This window comes from Pseudorasbora parva, chromosome 2 (assembly GCF_024679245.1).
Source record: "Pseudorasbora parva isolate DD20220531a chromosome 2, ASM2467924v1, whole genome shotgun sequence".
NCBI classification, from domain to species: domain Eukaryota; kingdom Metazoa; phylum Chordata; class Actinopteri; order Cypriniformes; family Gobionidae; genus Pseudorasbora; species Pseudorasbora parva.
The window spans coordinates 6,051,869-6,065,301 of record NC_090173.1 but is presented as its reverse complement, the minus strand read 5'-3'; the positions used below and the strand labels follow the sequence as shown (position 1 = coordinate 6,065,301).

The 13,433-nt window shown below is 42.0% G+C and overlaps 1 protein-coding gene and 1 long non-coding RNA gene across 2 annotated transcripts; both read left to right on the top strand.

The window, feature by feature from the left end:
* The first annotated feature begins 2,522 nt into the window (after positions 1 to 2,522).
* On the top strand, positions 2,523 to 6,679 carry LOC137089330 (uncharacterized). The gene is made up of 3 exons (XM_067452894.1): positions 2,523 to 2,674; positions 2,946 to 5,356; positions 5,417 to 6,679. The coding sequence occupies exons 2-3, from the start codon at positions 3,167 to 3,169 to the stop codon at positions 6,677 to 6,679; spliced, it is 3,453 nt and encodes a 1,150-aa protein (XP_067308995.1). The 5' UTR covers positions 2,523 to 2,674; positions 2,946 to 3,166.
* Positions 6,680 to 11,756: 5,077 nt separating this feature from the next.
* On the top strand, positions 11,757 to 13,126 carry LOC137091231 (uncharacterized). The gene is made up of 3 exons (XR_010908056.1): positions 11,757 to 12,113; positions 12,296 to 12,366; positions 12,445 to 13,126. It is a non-coding gene; the product is annotated as an uncharacterized lncRNA (long non-coding RNA).
* Positions 13,127 to 13,433: the final 307 nt, after the last annotated feature.

Sequence of the window (13,433 nt, the reverse complement as noted above, 5' to 3'; positions counted from 1 at the left end):
GGGGGGAATTATCCCCAAATTTTGTTAGATTTTGAATTATTGGAGATTTTAATATCCATGTCTGCTGTGCTTCAAATTCATTTGCAAATGATTTTATTAACCTAATGGAAGCTTTCAATATAGTGCAGCATGTAAAAGGACCTACTCATGTGCTTGGTCACACTCTTGACCTTATAATGTCACATGGGCTCCATATGGGTGAGATCGAGATATGTGACCACAGTTTCTCTGACCATAAACCAATTATGTTCAACATACCATTGACACAGAATGTTGTCAAACCTTTTAAAACTGTACACCTGTCACGGAGGTACACAGCTAACACTGCTGTGTTATTTGCCTCATCGTTTGTGGATTTATTTCAAACTTCCACGCATGGTTCCTGTGAGGATAGCCCAGATGAGCTTTTGTATGGTTTTAACTCTCATTGCACTATGATTCTGGATTCTATAGCTCCTCTGAAGTCCAAACGTCACAAACAGACTCCTGAGCCATGGCTGAATAACCCCACTCAGGCATTGTTGCTCTTGATAAATATCAGAAAGCTGTGAGAACAGCTAGGTCAGCCTTTTTTCGGATCTTATAGACAGAAACCATAAAAAAATCCTAGAGTACTTTTTAACACCATAAATGCTGTGCTAAATCCAACTGGTTGTGTCCATCCTATAGAGTCGTTGACTATGTGTGATCAATTTTAACAGTTCTTGAAAGATATCTGAAATCAGACAAACCATTAAACCTGCTGCATGTAATGCTGCAGTCAACTTAAAATATATGGGGTCTCTTTACCAGTTCACACCTATCTCTCTCTTTTTCTTACATGATACACTGTAAAAAAAAATCTAGTGCTTTCAACGAATTATTATTTAGTAACTAGTTCCACAGATATTTTACGTTCACTCAATTTCGTTCTAGAAATTGTTACCTGAATTAATATTTTTTAATTGGCTCAAACTTGACTTCAACATTAAAATGTACGTTTGCTCAATTATTTTTAAAGTTAATTAAATTAATAATTTTTAGTTGGCTCAAACCTGACTTCAACTTTAAAATGTACGTTTACTCAACCTGTTTTTATAATTAATTCCACTAAAACGTTTTAATTAGGCGTTTCATTTTTAAATGGTTTTAATTGTTACTAGAAATTGCAGTGGTGGAACTAGTTACAACATGTTATAGCGAGGATAAAAACAAATTAAAGCACATTTTATCATCTGCATTTATAACATTTGGCATACAAACAATACATTTTCATAAGAATTAATTTCAAATTTCTTTAAATAATAAAAAGAATGACCAAAGCCCTTGTCCCTTTTCTTTAATGTCTTTAATGCACCTTTAGTTTTGAAAATACACACAGTCAAAGTAAATACAGTGGAGCATCCGTGCTACTTCCCAGCAAACACAGTACGTTGTGACAACGTCGTCAGTTAGTCGTCATTTGGTCAGCGTGACATTACTTTATGACAACGTTGTGAGGACGTTGTGGTAAAGTTCCATTTTTAAAAAATTTGGCTAACGTTCCAGAAACGTTGTGGGAACGTCCTCAAAAGACGTCGCTAGTTTATCCCACAGAGAACGTTGTAAGGACGTCGTGGTAAAGTTCTATTGTTTTAGAATCTTGGCTAACGTTCCAGAAACGTCATGGGCACGTCCTCAAAAGACGTCGCTAGTTTATCCCACAGAGAACGTTGTAAGGACGTCGCGGTAAAGTTCCATTTTTTTTAAATCTTGGCTAAAGTTGCAGAAACGTTGTGGGCACGTCCTCAAAAGACGTCGCTAGTTTATCCCACAGAGAACGTTGTAAGGACGTCGTGGTAAAGTTCCATTTTTTTAAAATCTTGGCTAAAGTTGCAGAAACGTTGTGGGCACGTCCTCAAAAGACGTCGCTAGTTTATCCCACAGAGAACGTTGTAAGGACGTTGTGGTAAAGTTCCATTATTTTTTTAAATCTTGACTAAAGTTGCAGAAACGTTGTGGGCACGTCCTCAAAAGACGTCGCGTGTTTATCCCACGGAGAATGTTGTAGCGACGTGGCCCACTGGTCTTCATAACTTTCCAAATTGCATTATTAATTTACAAGTATTATCAAATGTATGCCATTTTGATTTATATGGGACATTTACTTAATTCATCAAATATTTTTTTAATGAATCCACCATGTTTGCAAATCGTATTGGCAAAAACAATAAAAAATCTAACACAAAAAAAAAAATGCCACAATTGTCCCACTATCACGTGCGGTGTCAGGAGTGGCATTTTGCATCTGAGCGGGTCATAGAACTTCAAAATGAGTTCTAAATTCATTATTTATTATTCTTGATTTTTATTCATGTAATTCTTGCTGCGTGACTTTGACGTGGTGTGTTGATGTGTCAAACACTGGAGCGGCGCGGAGTTGCCATGGAAACGGTGCAGCAACACAACTGACAAGCCGCAAAACTTCCTCTGTCGTTGTTGTTTTCACTATACGTTCAGGTGAGTTGTCTTTAAAGTTACTGTTCTAAATTCCCTGTTCTAAATGAGGACACGGGAAGGACTTTTATTATGAAACCTCTTATTGTGTATGCCACCAGGTAGCGTTAGTTTCCGCTATTCTGCTATGGTGTTTAGTTTCACTTTCACCAGCCGTTTGCTCCGCCATTTCTACAGGTGTTAATGTGCGTGATTGAATGTAAGTTGATTTAATAATACACAGTTAAGGGATGCATGTTTATTACATTGGTAAGTTAGTTATTCAGCTTGTGCAATCGAGTTTTGCCTTGGGCTATCTTATAATATGAGAGCTATATACGGTAATTCGTGTGCATATGTTCGCCGCTGTTAATCCCTCTCTGTGACGTTGGTACATGTATAACATGTCAGTAGTAAGTTAATGTTTGTGTTGATGTAAAGCTACATTATTAGACATACACTGATGTATATTCTTATTCTGTTTATTTCAGAAAGACCACATTTAATACCTTTTGTATATCATGAGACTGAGTACAACTGGATGATGACAATGCCTGTGGCAAAACATTATATAAAGATTTGAACAGTTTCCTGTCTCCTGTCACGCTTCTTACCGGAGCCCCGTAGTGGATTAGCATTCGATTAACGATACACAAATACAGTCCCCAATAGATGGTCCTTCGAGCCGGATAGCTACACTCATTACGGTGATATGGAGCAACAGAGCCAACATTACTCACCTGATACTACACATCCTGTTCGACCACAGGCCAGAGTACGTCAGCTTTCAACACGTCTGCAAGCTTATGACCACACATTGCCTAAATCTCTCATACCAGACCCTGCGCTGTATGACAGTTCATACCACCAGCCAAGGATGGATCATCCAACAGCACAGCTAAACCTCAGTGGACAGGCCGAGCCAGTTTCGACTGTGGACCAGCTTCCCATGAGTGAGTTATCCCTGGCGCAGTATGGAGCAGGTCATGCTACAGGTTATTTGGGCAGCATTGATAATGGAGCTGGTGTCCGTGCCAGACAGCTAGGTGCAGAGAGATCTTTTAGGCATTCTAGTTCACAAATAGCTCAACAAGAATATCACAGTCAATCTGAACGTGGGTCACTCAGCAGTGGCACTGTTTCACCTTCACTACATGATGAAGAACATGCTAGATCTATCACACCACCTGTGGTCAGACTTAAAGCCACTGCAGCGCCATCTATCCCAATCTTGTATTCAGGCCAGACATTCCCCGCTGCTGAGGCAACCGGAGACAATTCTCTACAGTCAGCGCCATGGCACATGACACAAACTACGCCTAATGTGACATATGGTACGCCATATCTTGGTGTCTCACCGTTATCTGCTCCACATAAAACGCCGCCTCAGCAAACGTTATCTAGTACGCTAGATTTTCGTCCGTCATGTCAGCTTACCACATCGTTACCACGTACTGTTACATCAGTGAAGCTGCCTTTAATTACAACAGCTCGCACATCTCACGTTCAATCTGCCTATCAGTCACAGACTACTGTGCCATGCCAACTACAACAACAGTCATTCTCCGTGCCAGACCCTTATCGACCTCCACCACCAGTCACAGGGTATTATGTCACTCAGCCTTCTACTTATATTCCAGGACAGACCTGTTATGGCTCTCCAGTGATGTACCCGCCATCACCTAAAATCCCGGTTTATCAGCCGACACCTGCATCACTCCCGCTCCAGCCAGTTCCAATCCCAACATTACCTAAGCTTATGAATGATAGTGAGAGAGAGTTTTCTGATCTGAAGATGGCTTTGGACAATCTCCTCAATCCTCACACTGAGCTTACTGAGCATTATAAATACAGGGTTCTAATGGAGCAATTAGTCTTGGAGGAAGCAAGGCTAATTGCCCAAGCATGCCGGCATCATCCCGCGCCCTATGCAGCAGCTATGGCAGCATTGCAACGTCAGTATGGCCAACCTCATCAATTGGCACAAAGTGAAATCGCATCCCTGTTAAATTCACCTGATATTAGAGCTGGAGATGCAAAGGCTTTCCAGAGTTTTGCACTTAATGTTGACTTGTTAGTAGGCATGCTGATGTCACTGGAGGGGCCACAGGGAAGAGAACTCACTTGCACGGGCCATGTCGACAGATTACTCAGTAAGCTACCCAAGCACTACCGGGATAGCTTTATTGAACACCTCCAGTTACGAGGCAGACTGAGCACCAACAGTCTCAACCCGTATAACCTCCATGACCTCGCTGACTGGTTGAAAGTGAAGGCAGAGGCACAGCGTCTATCATCTAAATTGGTACAGCGCTACCAAACTGAGAGAATTCAAGTACCACGCAGAGAACGTCAGCCCGTTCTGAAACCCCAAACTCGAATCACTGCAGTTTATCACGGCAGTGACCAACCCAAAGAGGTCAGTACGGTACATTATGTCCATACAGAGCCTGGTCATACTCAGCAATCAGTTAAGAAACTGAAACGTCTGTGTCTGTTCTGTAAAAGTCAAAAGCACTACTTGTCGCAGTGCAGTGAAATCACTGAGCGCTCACCTGAACAGATACTCAAGTGGATAAAGGACAACAAGAGATGTTGGAGATGTGGACGCACAAGTCATAAATGTGAGGAATGCACGCTAAAGAAGCCTTGCCGAGAATGTGGCTGTATACACCTCAGTGTCCTGCATTCCATCGCCAAGGATGGTCCCAACCTTGTGCTACTTACAACGTCTGAAGATCGGGCATATCTTACTTCCCCTAGCTCAACAGGACGTGTTTACCTAAAAGTTGTCCCAGTGCTACTGTGGAAAGGCAAGAGGTCGGTACCAACCTATGCTATCCTGGACGATGGGGCCCAGCGGAGCATTGTTCTTCCAGCAGCAGTTCAGCAGCTAGGACTTGTGGGTAAAGAAGAGATTATGGCCCTTCGCACCATCCGACATGATGTCACATAATTAAAGGGGCAGTCCATCAATCTGCTGCTGTCCACACCTTCAAGTCCACAGGAGAAGTACAGCCTTACCAATGTGTTTACTGCTCCTCTACTTACATTAACTGAGCAAACTTATCCCATCAAGAGGCTCCAGCGATGCTATTACCACCTCAGAGGGATTCCTCTTCCATCTTTTGATAATGTGCAGCCCCTTCTTCTAATTGGGTCTGACTACCCCAACCTGATCACAGGGAAGGAGCCAATCAGACTAGGACCAGCTGGTGGACCAGCAGCTGTACGTACACAGCTCGGTTGGGTTCTCCAGGGACCAGATGGACTTCTTCCACATCAGGTACCGGCACAACAGTGCCTATTCACTTCCCTTACTCCAATTCGAGATCCTGTCTACCAACATGTTGAGCGACTGTGGCAACTGGACGTCCTCCCATACCGCAGTGAGAAGCTGGTAACACGATCTAAACAGGATCAAGCGGCCGTGAATATGCTGGAGACAAGAACACAACGGGTGGAAGTTAATGGTATCTGGCGTTATGCTACTCCACTCCTCCGTGCACGGGATGGCCCACCTTTGAGAGGAACAAAGGAGTCAGTCTTGTCCAGCCTCAGGAACACTGAGAAGCGTCTCAGCAAAGACACAGAGAAAGCTAAAGTGTATGAAGCTGAAATACAGAAACTCCTCGATGCAGGGTACATTGTCAAGGTACCACCAGAGAATCTGCAGCCGAAAGAGGAGTCATGGTTCATACCACATCACCTTGTACACCATAATGGCAAAGACCGGCTGGTTTTTAACTGCTCCTTTGTGCATCTGGGTGTATCTCTTAACCAGCAGCTGCTTCCTGGTCCCATTCTTGGTTCCTCATTGCTGGGAGTTCTCCTTCGGTTCCGGCAGTATACGGTTGCTATTAGTGGTGACATACGCGGTATGTTCCACCAGGTGAGACTTCTACCCGAAGATAAACCCCTGCTGAGGTTTATTTGGAGGAACATGCGTAGAGAGGATTCGCCTGACATCTATGAGTGGCAAGTCTTGCCTTTTGGGACGACCTGCAGTCCCTGCTGCGCCACCTTTGCTCTACAGACACATGTTCGCAGCCAGCAGCCTGGAAATGAAGAAGTGCTGCAGTCCATAGAGCGAAGCTTTTATGTCGACAACTGTCTACAAAGTCTTGCCACTGCTATGGAAGCTAAGCAACTGATTGACAAGATGATACCTCTTCTGGCCTCAGGGGGCTTCGAAATAAGACAGTGGGCTTCTAATGTCCCTTAAGTCATCCAGCACTTACCTTCATCTGCTTGTTCCGAGAGCGTTGAACTGTGGTTGCAGCAGTCTAATTCTGATCCTCTGGAACCGGCTCTGGGTTTGATGTGGCACTGTCTAGAAGATCATCTGGGTTATCGGCATCGTGCAATGGGAGAGCACCCTCCAACCATGAGACACATCTATAAGGTCTTGGCGTCACAATATGACCCCCTAGGGTTTATTATTCCCTTTACCACCCGGGCCAAGATTCTTGTCCAGAAACTCTGGGCGAAACCAAGGAATTGGGATGATCCAAACCTTCCCAAAGACTTGCCAGAGAAGTGGAAAATGTGGGAGGAGGAGTTGCCTGACCTCAGCGAGATAAAGCTGCCAAGATGCTACATGCCTTCAAACTTTGATGTGGAGAAATCAAAATGTAGCTTGCATGTGTTTGGTGATGCTTCAGAGGTGGCTTATGGATCAGTGGCTTACCTCCTGGTTGAGCATCATGGAGAGATCCATACCTCCTTTGTCATGGCCCGCTCTAGGGTTGCCCCCAAACGACAGCTGTCAGTGCCACGTCTCGAACTATGCGCGGCTCTGACCAGTGCCCAGCTCGCCAATCTCCTCAGTCAGGAACTGACCATCGCGATAGAGGAGGTGACATTATGGACTGACTCTACAACTGTCCTGGCCTGGATACAGTCAGAGTCTTGTAGATATAAGGTTTTCGTTGGGACGAGAGTGGCGGAAATCCAAGAGTTGACTGAACCTCACTCATGGAGGTATGTGGATTCCTCCAATAACCCGGCGGATGACATTACGAGAGGGAAAACGCTTAGAGAGCTGGTGAATCCAGGCAGGTGGAGTCAGGGGCCAAAATTCCTCCATGAGCCACTGGATCGCTGGCCAATTACGCCCTTGACAGAGGCGCAAGAGGACATCTCGGAGACCAGAAAAGTTGTCTTTTGTGGTCTAGTTGGGAATGATCAAAGTTCTGGGATTCCTGATGTATCCCTGTATACTTCCTGGAAAGGCTTGGTTGATGCTACTTATCAGTTTCTTCACGGGGCGGCTACCCAAGACATGAGCATGCAACACCCTGATTACAAGTGTGCGGAAGCACTCATATTGAGTCAATGTCAGGAGGAAACCTTCTCAGAAGAGTTCAGGGCCTTAAGGGCATTGAGATCTGTGCCTACATCCAGCCGTCTGAACACACTTGCACCAGAGTTTGATCGCACGCTGGGACTGATACGTGTGGGAGGAAGGTTGCGGAAACTGGATGGCTTAAGTCAAGCTGAGATCCACCCAGTAGTTTTAGACCCCCAGCATAAGGTGACTAAACTTCTTATAAAGCACTTTGATGAACACCTTCTCCATCCAGGACCCGACAGGGTTTTCGCCGAACTCCGTCGCCACTATTGGATCCTGAGAGGCAGACAAGCAGTAAGGCAACATCAGAGAGAATGCGTGGAGTGTCAAAAGTGGAGAGCCAAGCCTACTGTGCCTATCATGGCTGACTTGCCTTTAGCCCGCCTGCGACTGTACCAACCGCCTTTTTTCTCAACTGGAGTTGACTGCTTTGGTCCCTTCATGGTGAAGATTGGCCGTCGCACTGAAAAGCGATGGGGAGTCATCTTCAAGTGCTTGACAACCAGATGCATTCACCTTGACCTCCTCAATAGCATTGATACGGATGCATTTTTGATGGCACTTAGACGCTTCATAGCCCGCAGAGGAACCCCATCCGAAGTCTTATCGGATCAGGGGACCAATTTCCAAGGAGCTGACACCGAGTTAAGGGAAGCCTTCAAATTAATGCAACCCAAACTGCAAGAGTTGTTGGCTGGTTATCAGATCAACTTCAAGAGGAATCCTCCCGCCGCACCACACTTCGGAGGTGCATGGGAGAGGGAGATCTGATCAGTAAAGTCTGCCCTGCAGGTAGTTGTGGGGAGCCAGTCTGTTCCAGAGGAAGTACTGCGCACAGTACTGATCGAAGTAGAGGGCATTCTCAACAGCAAACCATTGGGATATGTCTCATCCGATGTGGCAGACATAGACCCGGTTACCCCTAATATGCTGCTTATGGGGCGGCGAGATGCCTCACTCCCCCAGGTAATCTACACTCCCGAACCGCTATCCAAGCGCCGCTGGCGTCATTCTCAAACCATAATTGACCACTTTTGGTCATCCTTTATCCAGCATTACCTCCCAAGTCTCCAGACTCGCCAGAAGTGGCAGCGAGAAACTCAAGACTTAACTGAGGACATGGTGGTGATGCTTATGGATCCGCAGCTTCCCAGAGCGCATTGGCCAATTGGTACAGTTGTCAAGTTAATACCCAGTGCTGATGGACACATTAGGTCAGCTCAAATCAAGGTCAACGATCGCTTATACCTACGGCCTGTGGCTAAACTTGTCAGACTTCCAGCACTTCCGGATGGAGTTGACACTGGGTCCAAGGACTAGGGAATTTATTCTTACACATATTAGCTATGCTAATCTGGGGGCGGCTGTTCTAAATTCCCTGTTCTAAATGAGGACACGGGAAGGACTTTTATTATGAAACCTCTTATTGTGTATGCCACCAGGTAGCGTTAGTTTCCGCTATTCTGCTATGGTGTTTAGTTTCACTTTCACCAGCCGTTTGCTCCGCCATTTCTACAGGTGTTAATGTGCGTGATTGAATGTAAGTTGATTTAATAATACACAGTTAAGGGATGCATGTTTATTACATTGGTAAGTTAGTTATTCAGCTTGTGCAATCGAGTTTTGCCTTGGGCTATCTTATAATATGAGAGCTATATACGGTAATTCGCGTGCATATGTTCGCCGCTGTTAATCCCTCTCTGTGACGTTGGTACATGTATAACATGTCAGTAGTAAGTTAATGTTTGTGTTGATGTAAAGCTACATTATTAGACATACACTGATGTATATTCTTATTCTGTTTATTTCAGAAAGACCACATTTAATACCTTTTGTATATCATGAGACTGAGTACAACTGGATGATGACAATGCCTGTGGCAAAACATTATATAAAGATTTGAACAGTTTCCTGTCTCCTGTCACGCTTCTTACCGGAGCCCCGTAGTGGATTAGCATTCGATTAACGATACACAAATACAGTCCCCAATAGTTACACAAATATTACACACAACTGTTACTGACATTTTCCTGACATTTCTTATGTGTCATTGACACGCTTCTGTTCTGTTGAATATTTACTTTATAGAAATGTAGAGTCTTTGGAAAAAAAAGTCCGTAAGCACATCAACCGTTTTCCGAACGAGGCTAACGTTAACTCTATAACGTTAAAGTTAATCTCTTGTTTAGGCTTTGACTCACATGTGTAAACGAGAGTTTTGATAGTTTTATAAAGTTTTTTTTTCTTCTGGGAATTGAATGGGTCATTGAAGGTGGCTATTGAACTAACGTTAACGTTATGTGTTTGCTGTTAATCGACGAAGTCACTTACATTAAAAACATTAACACGGAGCGCGAAAAAAACGTGTTAACATATAATAAAATGTTCTGTGATTTTCAGAAAGGGACAAAATAACCCCTCTACAACAGAGGTGAAGCTCCCAGCAAGTTTCCAACATTTCTGAAGGAAGCTGCTGAAAGAGAAGTAGAAAACACAGGTGAACTGAAAAAGGTGATTGATTAACCTTGTCCATTTTTAACAATATTTTAACCCATTCTTTCTCTTTTCTGCATTTAACCTTTGCTGTAGCTTCTTTCCTTTTAATAAACCTGGCGTTGTATAATTTATATATTTGGCTCTGATAAAGTGTTGATGCTTCCATGCTGATGCCCTGCAGCCTGCACTGTAAAGTTAGCAGAGTTGGAGCAGATCTCCTGTCGGACAACATCTCTTAAATGGTGAGGATTTACTCACCTGCAAGCCATCCTATGTGTAAGTTATATGACATTATTCTTTCAAACGAACACAATCAGAGTTATATAAAGAAATGTCCTGGCTCTTCCAAGCTTTATAATGGCAGTGAATATTGCTTGGTTTGCTTGGTGATAAGCGGTAGGCTACGCAAGTCGACTTGCGCTAAAAAGGTGACCCCCCCCCCCCCATGCTATGTTTTGTTTTGCTCTAATTTCTGTACTTCTGCGTTCGTCAATACGCATGCGTCAAGGGTTATTCTTTTTAGCGCAAGTCGACTCGCGCATTGCTGACCACTGGAAGCTAGTTATTTTAGTCTATAAAGTTTTAAATATGGATATTTTTCTCACACAAACATGCCACTTTGCTTCAGATGGCCTTTATTAACCCCCGGAGCTGTGTGGCGCAATTATATGATGGATAGATGCACTTTTATGGACTTCAAAAATGAAGCATTCACTGCCATTATAAAGCTTGGATTAGCCAGGACATTTTAAAATATAACTCTGATTGTGTTCGCCTGAAGAACTTAGGGATGGCTTGGGGGTGAGTAAATCATGGGATATTTTTCATTTTGGGATGAACTAACCCTGGCATTATCACCATGTGACTAGTAAGTAAAACCTCAAACATACAATAATGTTCAAAAGTTTGGTTTTGGTACAGTTCTTTGAAAAAGGTCTCTAATGCTCACCAAGATTGCATTTGCTTGATTAAAAAAAATCAGTAAAATCTAATATTTTGAAAAAATATTAAAATTCTAAATAATTGGGTTCTATTTGAATATATTATAAAATGTAGTTTATTCTTGTGATCAAAGCTTAATTTTCAGCATCATTACTCCAGTCTTCAGTGTCACATGATCCTTCAGAAATCATTCTAATATGAGGATTTTATTCATCAAAGAATCCTGAAAAATGGTTTACACAAAAATATGAAGCAGCACAACTGTTGTCAACACTGCTAATAATCATAAATGTTTTTGTGAGCAGCAAATCATCATATGAGAATGATTTCTGAAGGATCATGTAACACTGAAGACTGGTGTATTGATGTTGAAAATTCAGCTTTGATCACAGGAATATTAAATTAATAATAATAATAATAATAATAATAATACAATGTAAAATAGCTGTTTTCAATTTAAAGGGTTAGTTCAACCAAACCTTTAAATCCTGTCATCAATTCCTCTCCCTCATGTTGATACAAACCTGTAAGACCTTCATTCATCTTCAGACAGCAATTTAATTAACACGTTCAAGGCCCAGAAAGGAAGTAAAGACATCAATAATTACAATGTAAAGGAGACTGGCACAGGCTAGATCAAAATTGTGGAATTAAGTTATTTTTGCACACAAAAAGTATTCTTGTTGCTTCGTAACATTAAGGTTGAACCACTGGAGTCACATGGACTATTTTAACAATGTTTTCACTACCTTTCTGGGCCTTGTGTTGCAGTCTATGGAGGGGTCAGAAAGCTTTTGGATTTCATCAAAAATATTTTCATTTGTGTCTGAAGATGAACAAAGGTCTTACAGGTTTGGAACAACATAAGGTGAGGAATTAATGACAGAATTGACATTTTTGGGTGAATTATCACTTTAAATATATATTACAGTTTGTACTGTATTTTTGATCAAATAAATGCAGCCTTGGTGACTGTTGAGTAAAAGAGACTCTTTCAAAAGCATAAAAAACATAGATTAGCAACATTAATAAGGTTCTCCTCTGTTTCAGCTGCCAGAAAATGATGAAGATGTGACAGTGTAGCTCGGGATAAGGAAGAGGATGAAGAGGAGGAAGAACGCGTAAGTAAAAAAAAACTAAACAATTATACCTTTTTAACAAAAAGCAATACACCTACAATAGTATGGCTTTTTTTTCAGCTTCCAGTTTACAAAGATCCAAAGTGAATATATAGAGGCCATCCTCCTATCCTATCCTCAGAAGCCCCTGCCCTCCGCTGGTGGGGTAAGAAAGACCCTCTTCCTCTTCTCTCACAGCTCTCCATCTCCCTCGGCCTCATCAACACTGTCTGAAGCTTTTTCCACAGCTGGGACACAGTCAGGAATGAGCGGTCTCAGATTCTTCCTGAGAAAGTCATCATGCTCATTTTCTTGAACAAAAAAAAAAAACCTGTTGATGTATATTTTGGCCCAATAATACAGAAAAGATGCTAGGACTCTATGTAGTGTTTTTTACATATCTCTTTTTTTACTATAGCTCAAGGACTATATATCTTTTGTAACTGTCACAATGTTCAGGTTTAGCTACAGGTAGGGAAGCAATAAAGCACATCACCACCAGACATTTGTAGCAGGTGCCTCACAGGACATGCAGGACATTTCTGCAAATAAAAGTAATAATAAAGAAACTGATAAATCTTTTTTTCCATGTCTTTTTTGTGCTAAATTATTGAGAGTAGTACCAATATGAGTATTGATAAGTATAAGTGAGAAAATCCTTAACTACTCCCATCCCTAATAAGACAATAAAATATTTTAATAATTGGTTACATTGCTTATTATGTTGTTTGTTTGATTAATGAATGGACGTGTTACATTTCTGTACTCATAATTTGTTGACACTTTACACTGTTCAAATGTTGACTTAATATTTGTACAAAGTAACACTGAATAAATGCTGATTATTAAATTAATGCAGTGTGGTTTTGAGCCATTTTCTATTACAATTTAATAGGGGTTTGTATCGTTTTTTTATTATCTACAAGTACATAATCCCTAAATATATTAACTAAAAACAAAACAAATGTATTAATAAGGTTTTACAGCAGATAATTAAATGTTTGAGTGTATCAGTTCTATGTGGATTTCAAGGTTATGGACCAAGCAGATCTTCATTTCCCGGACTAAAG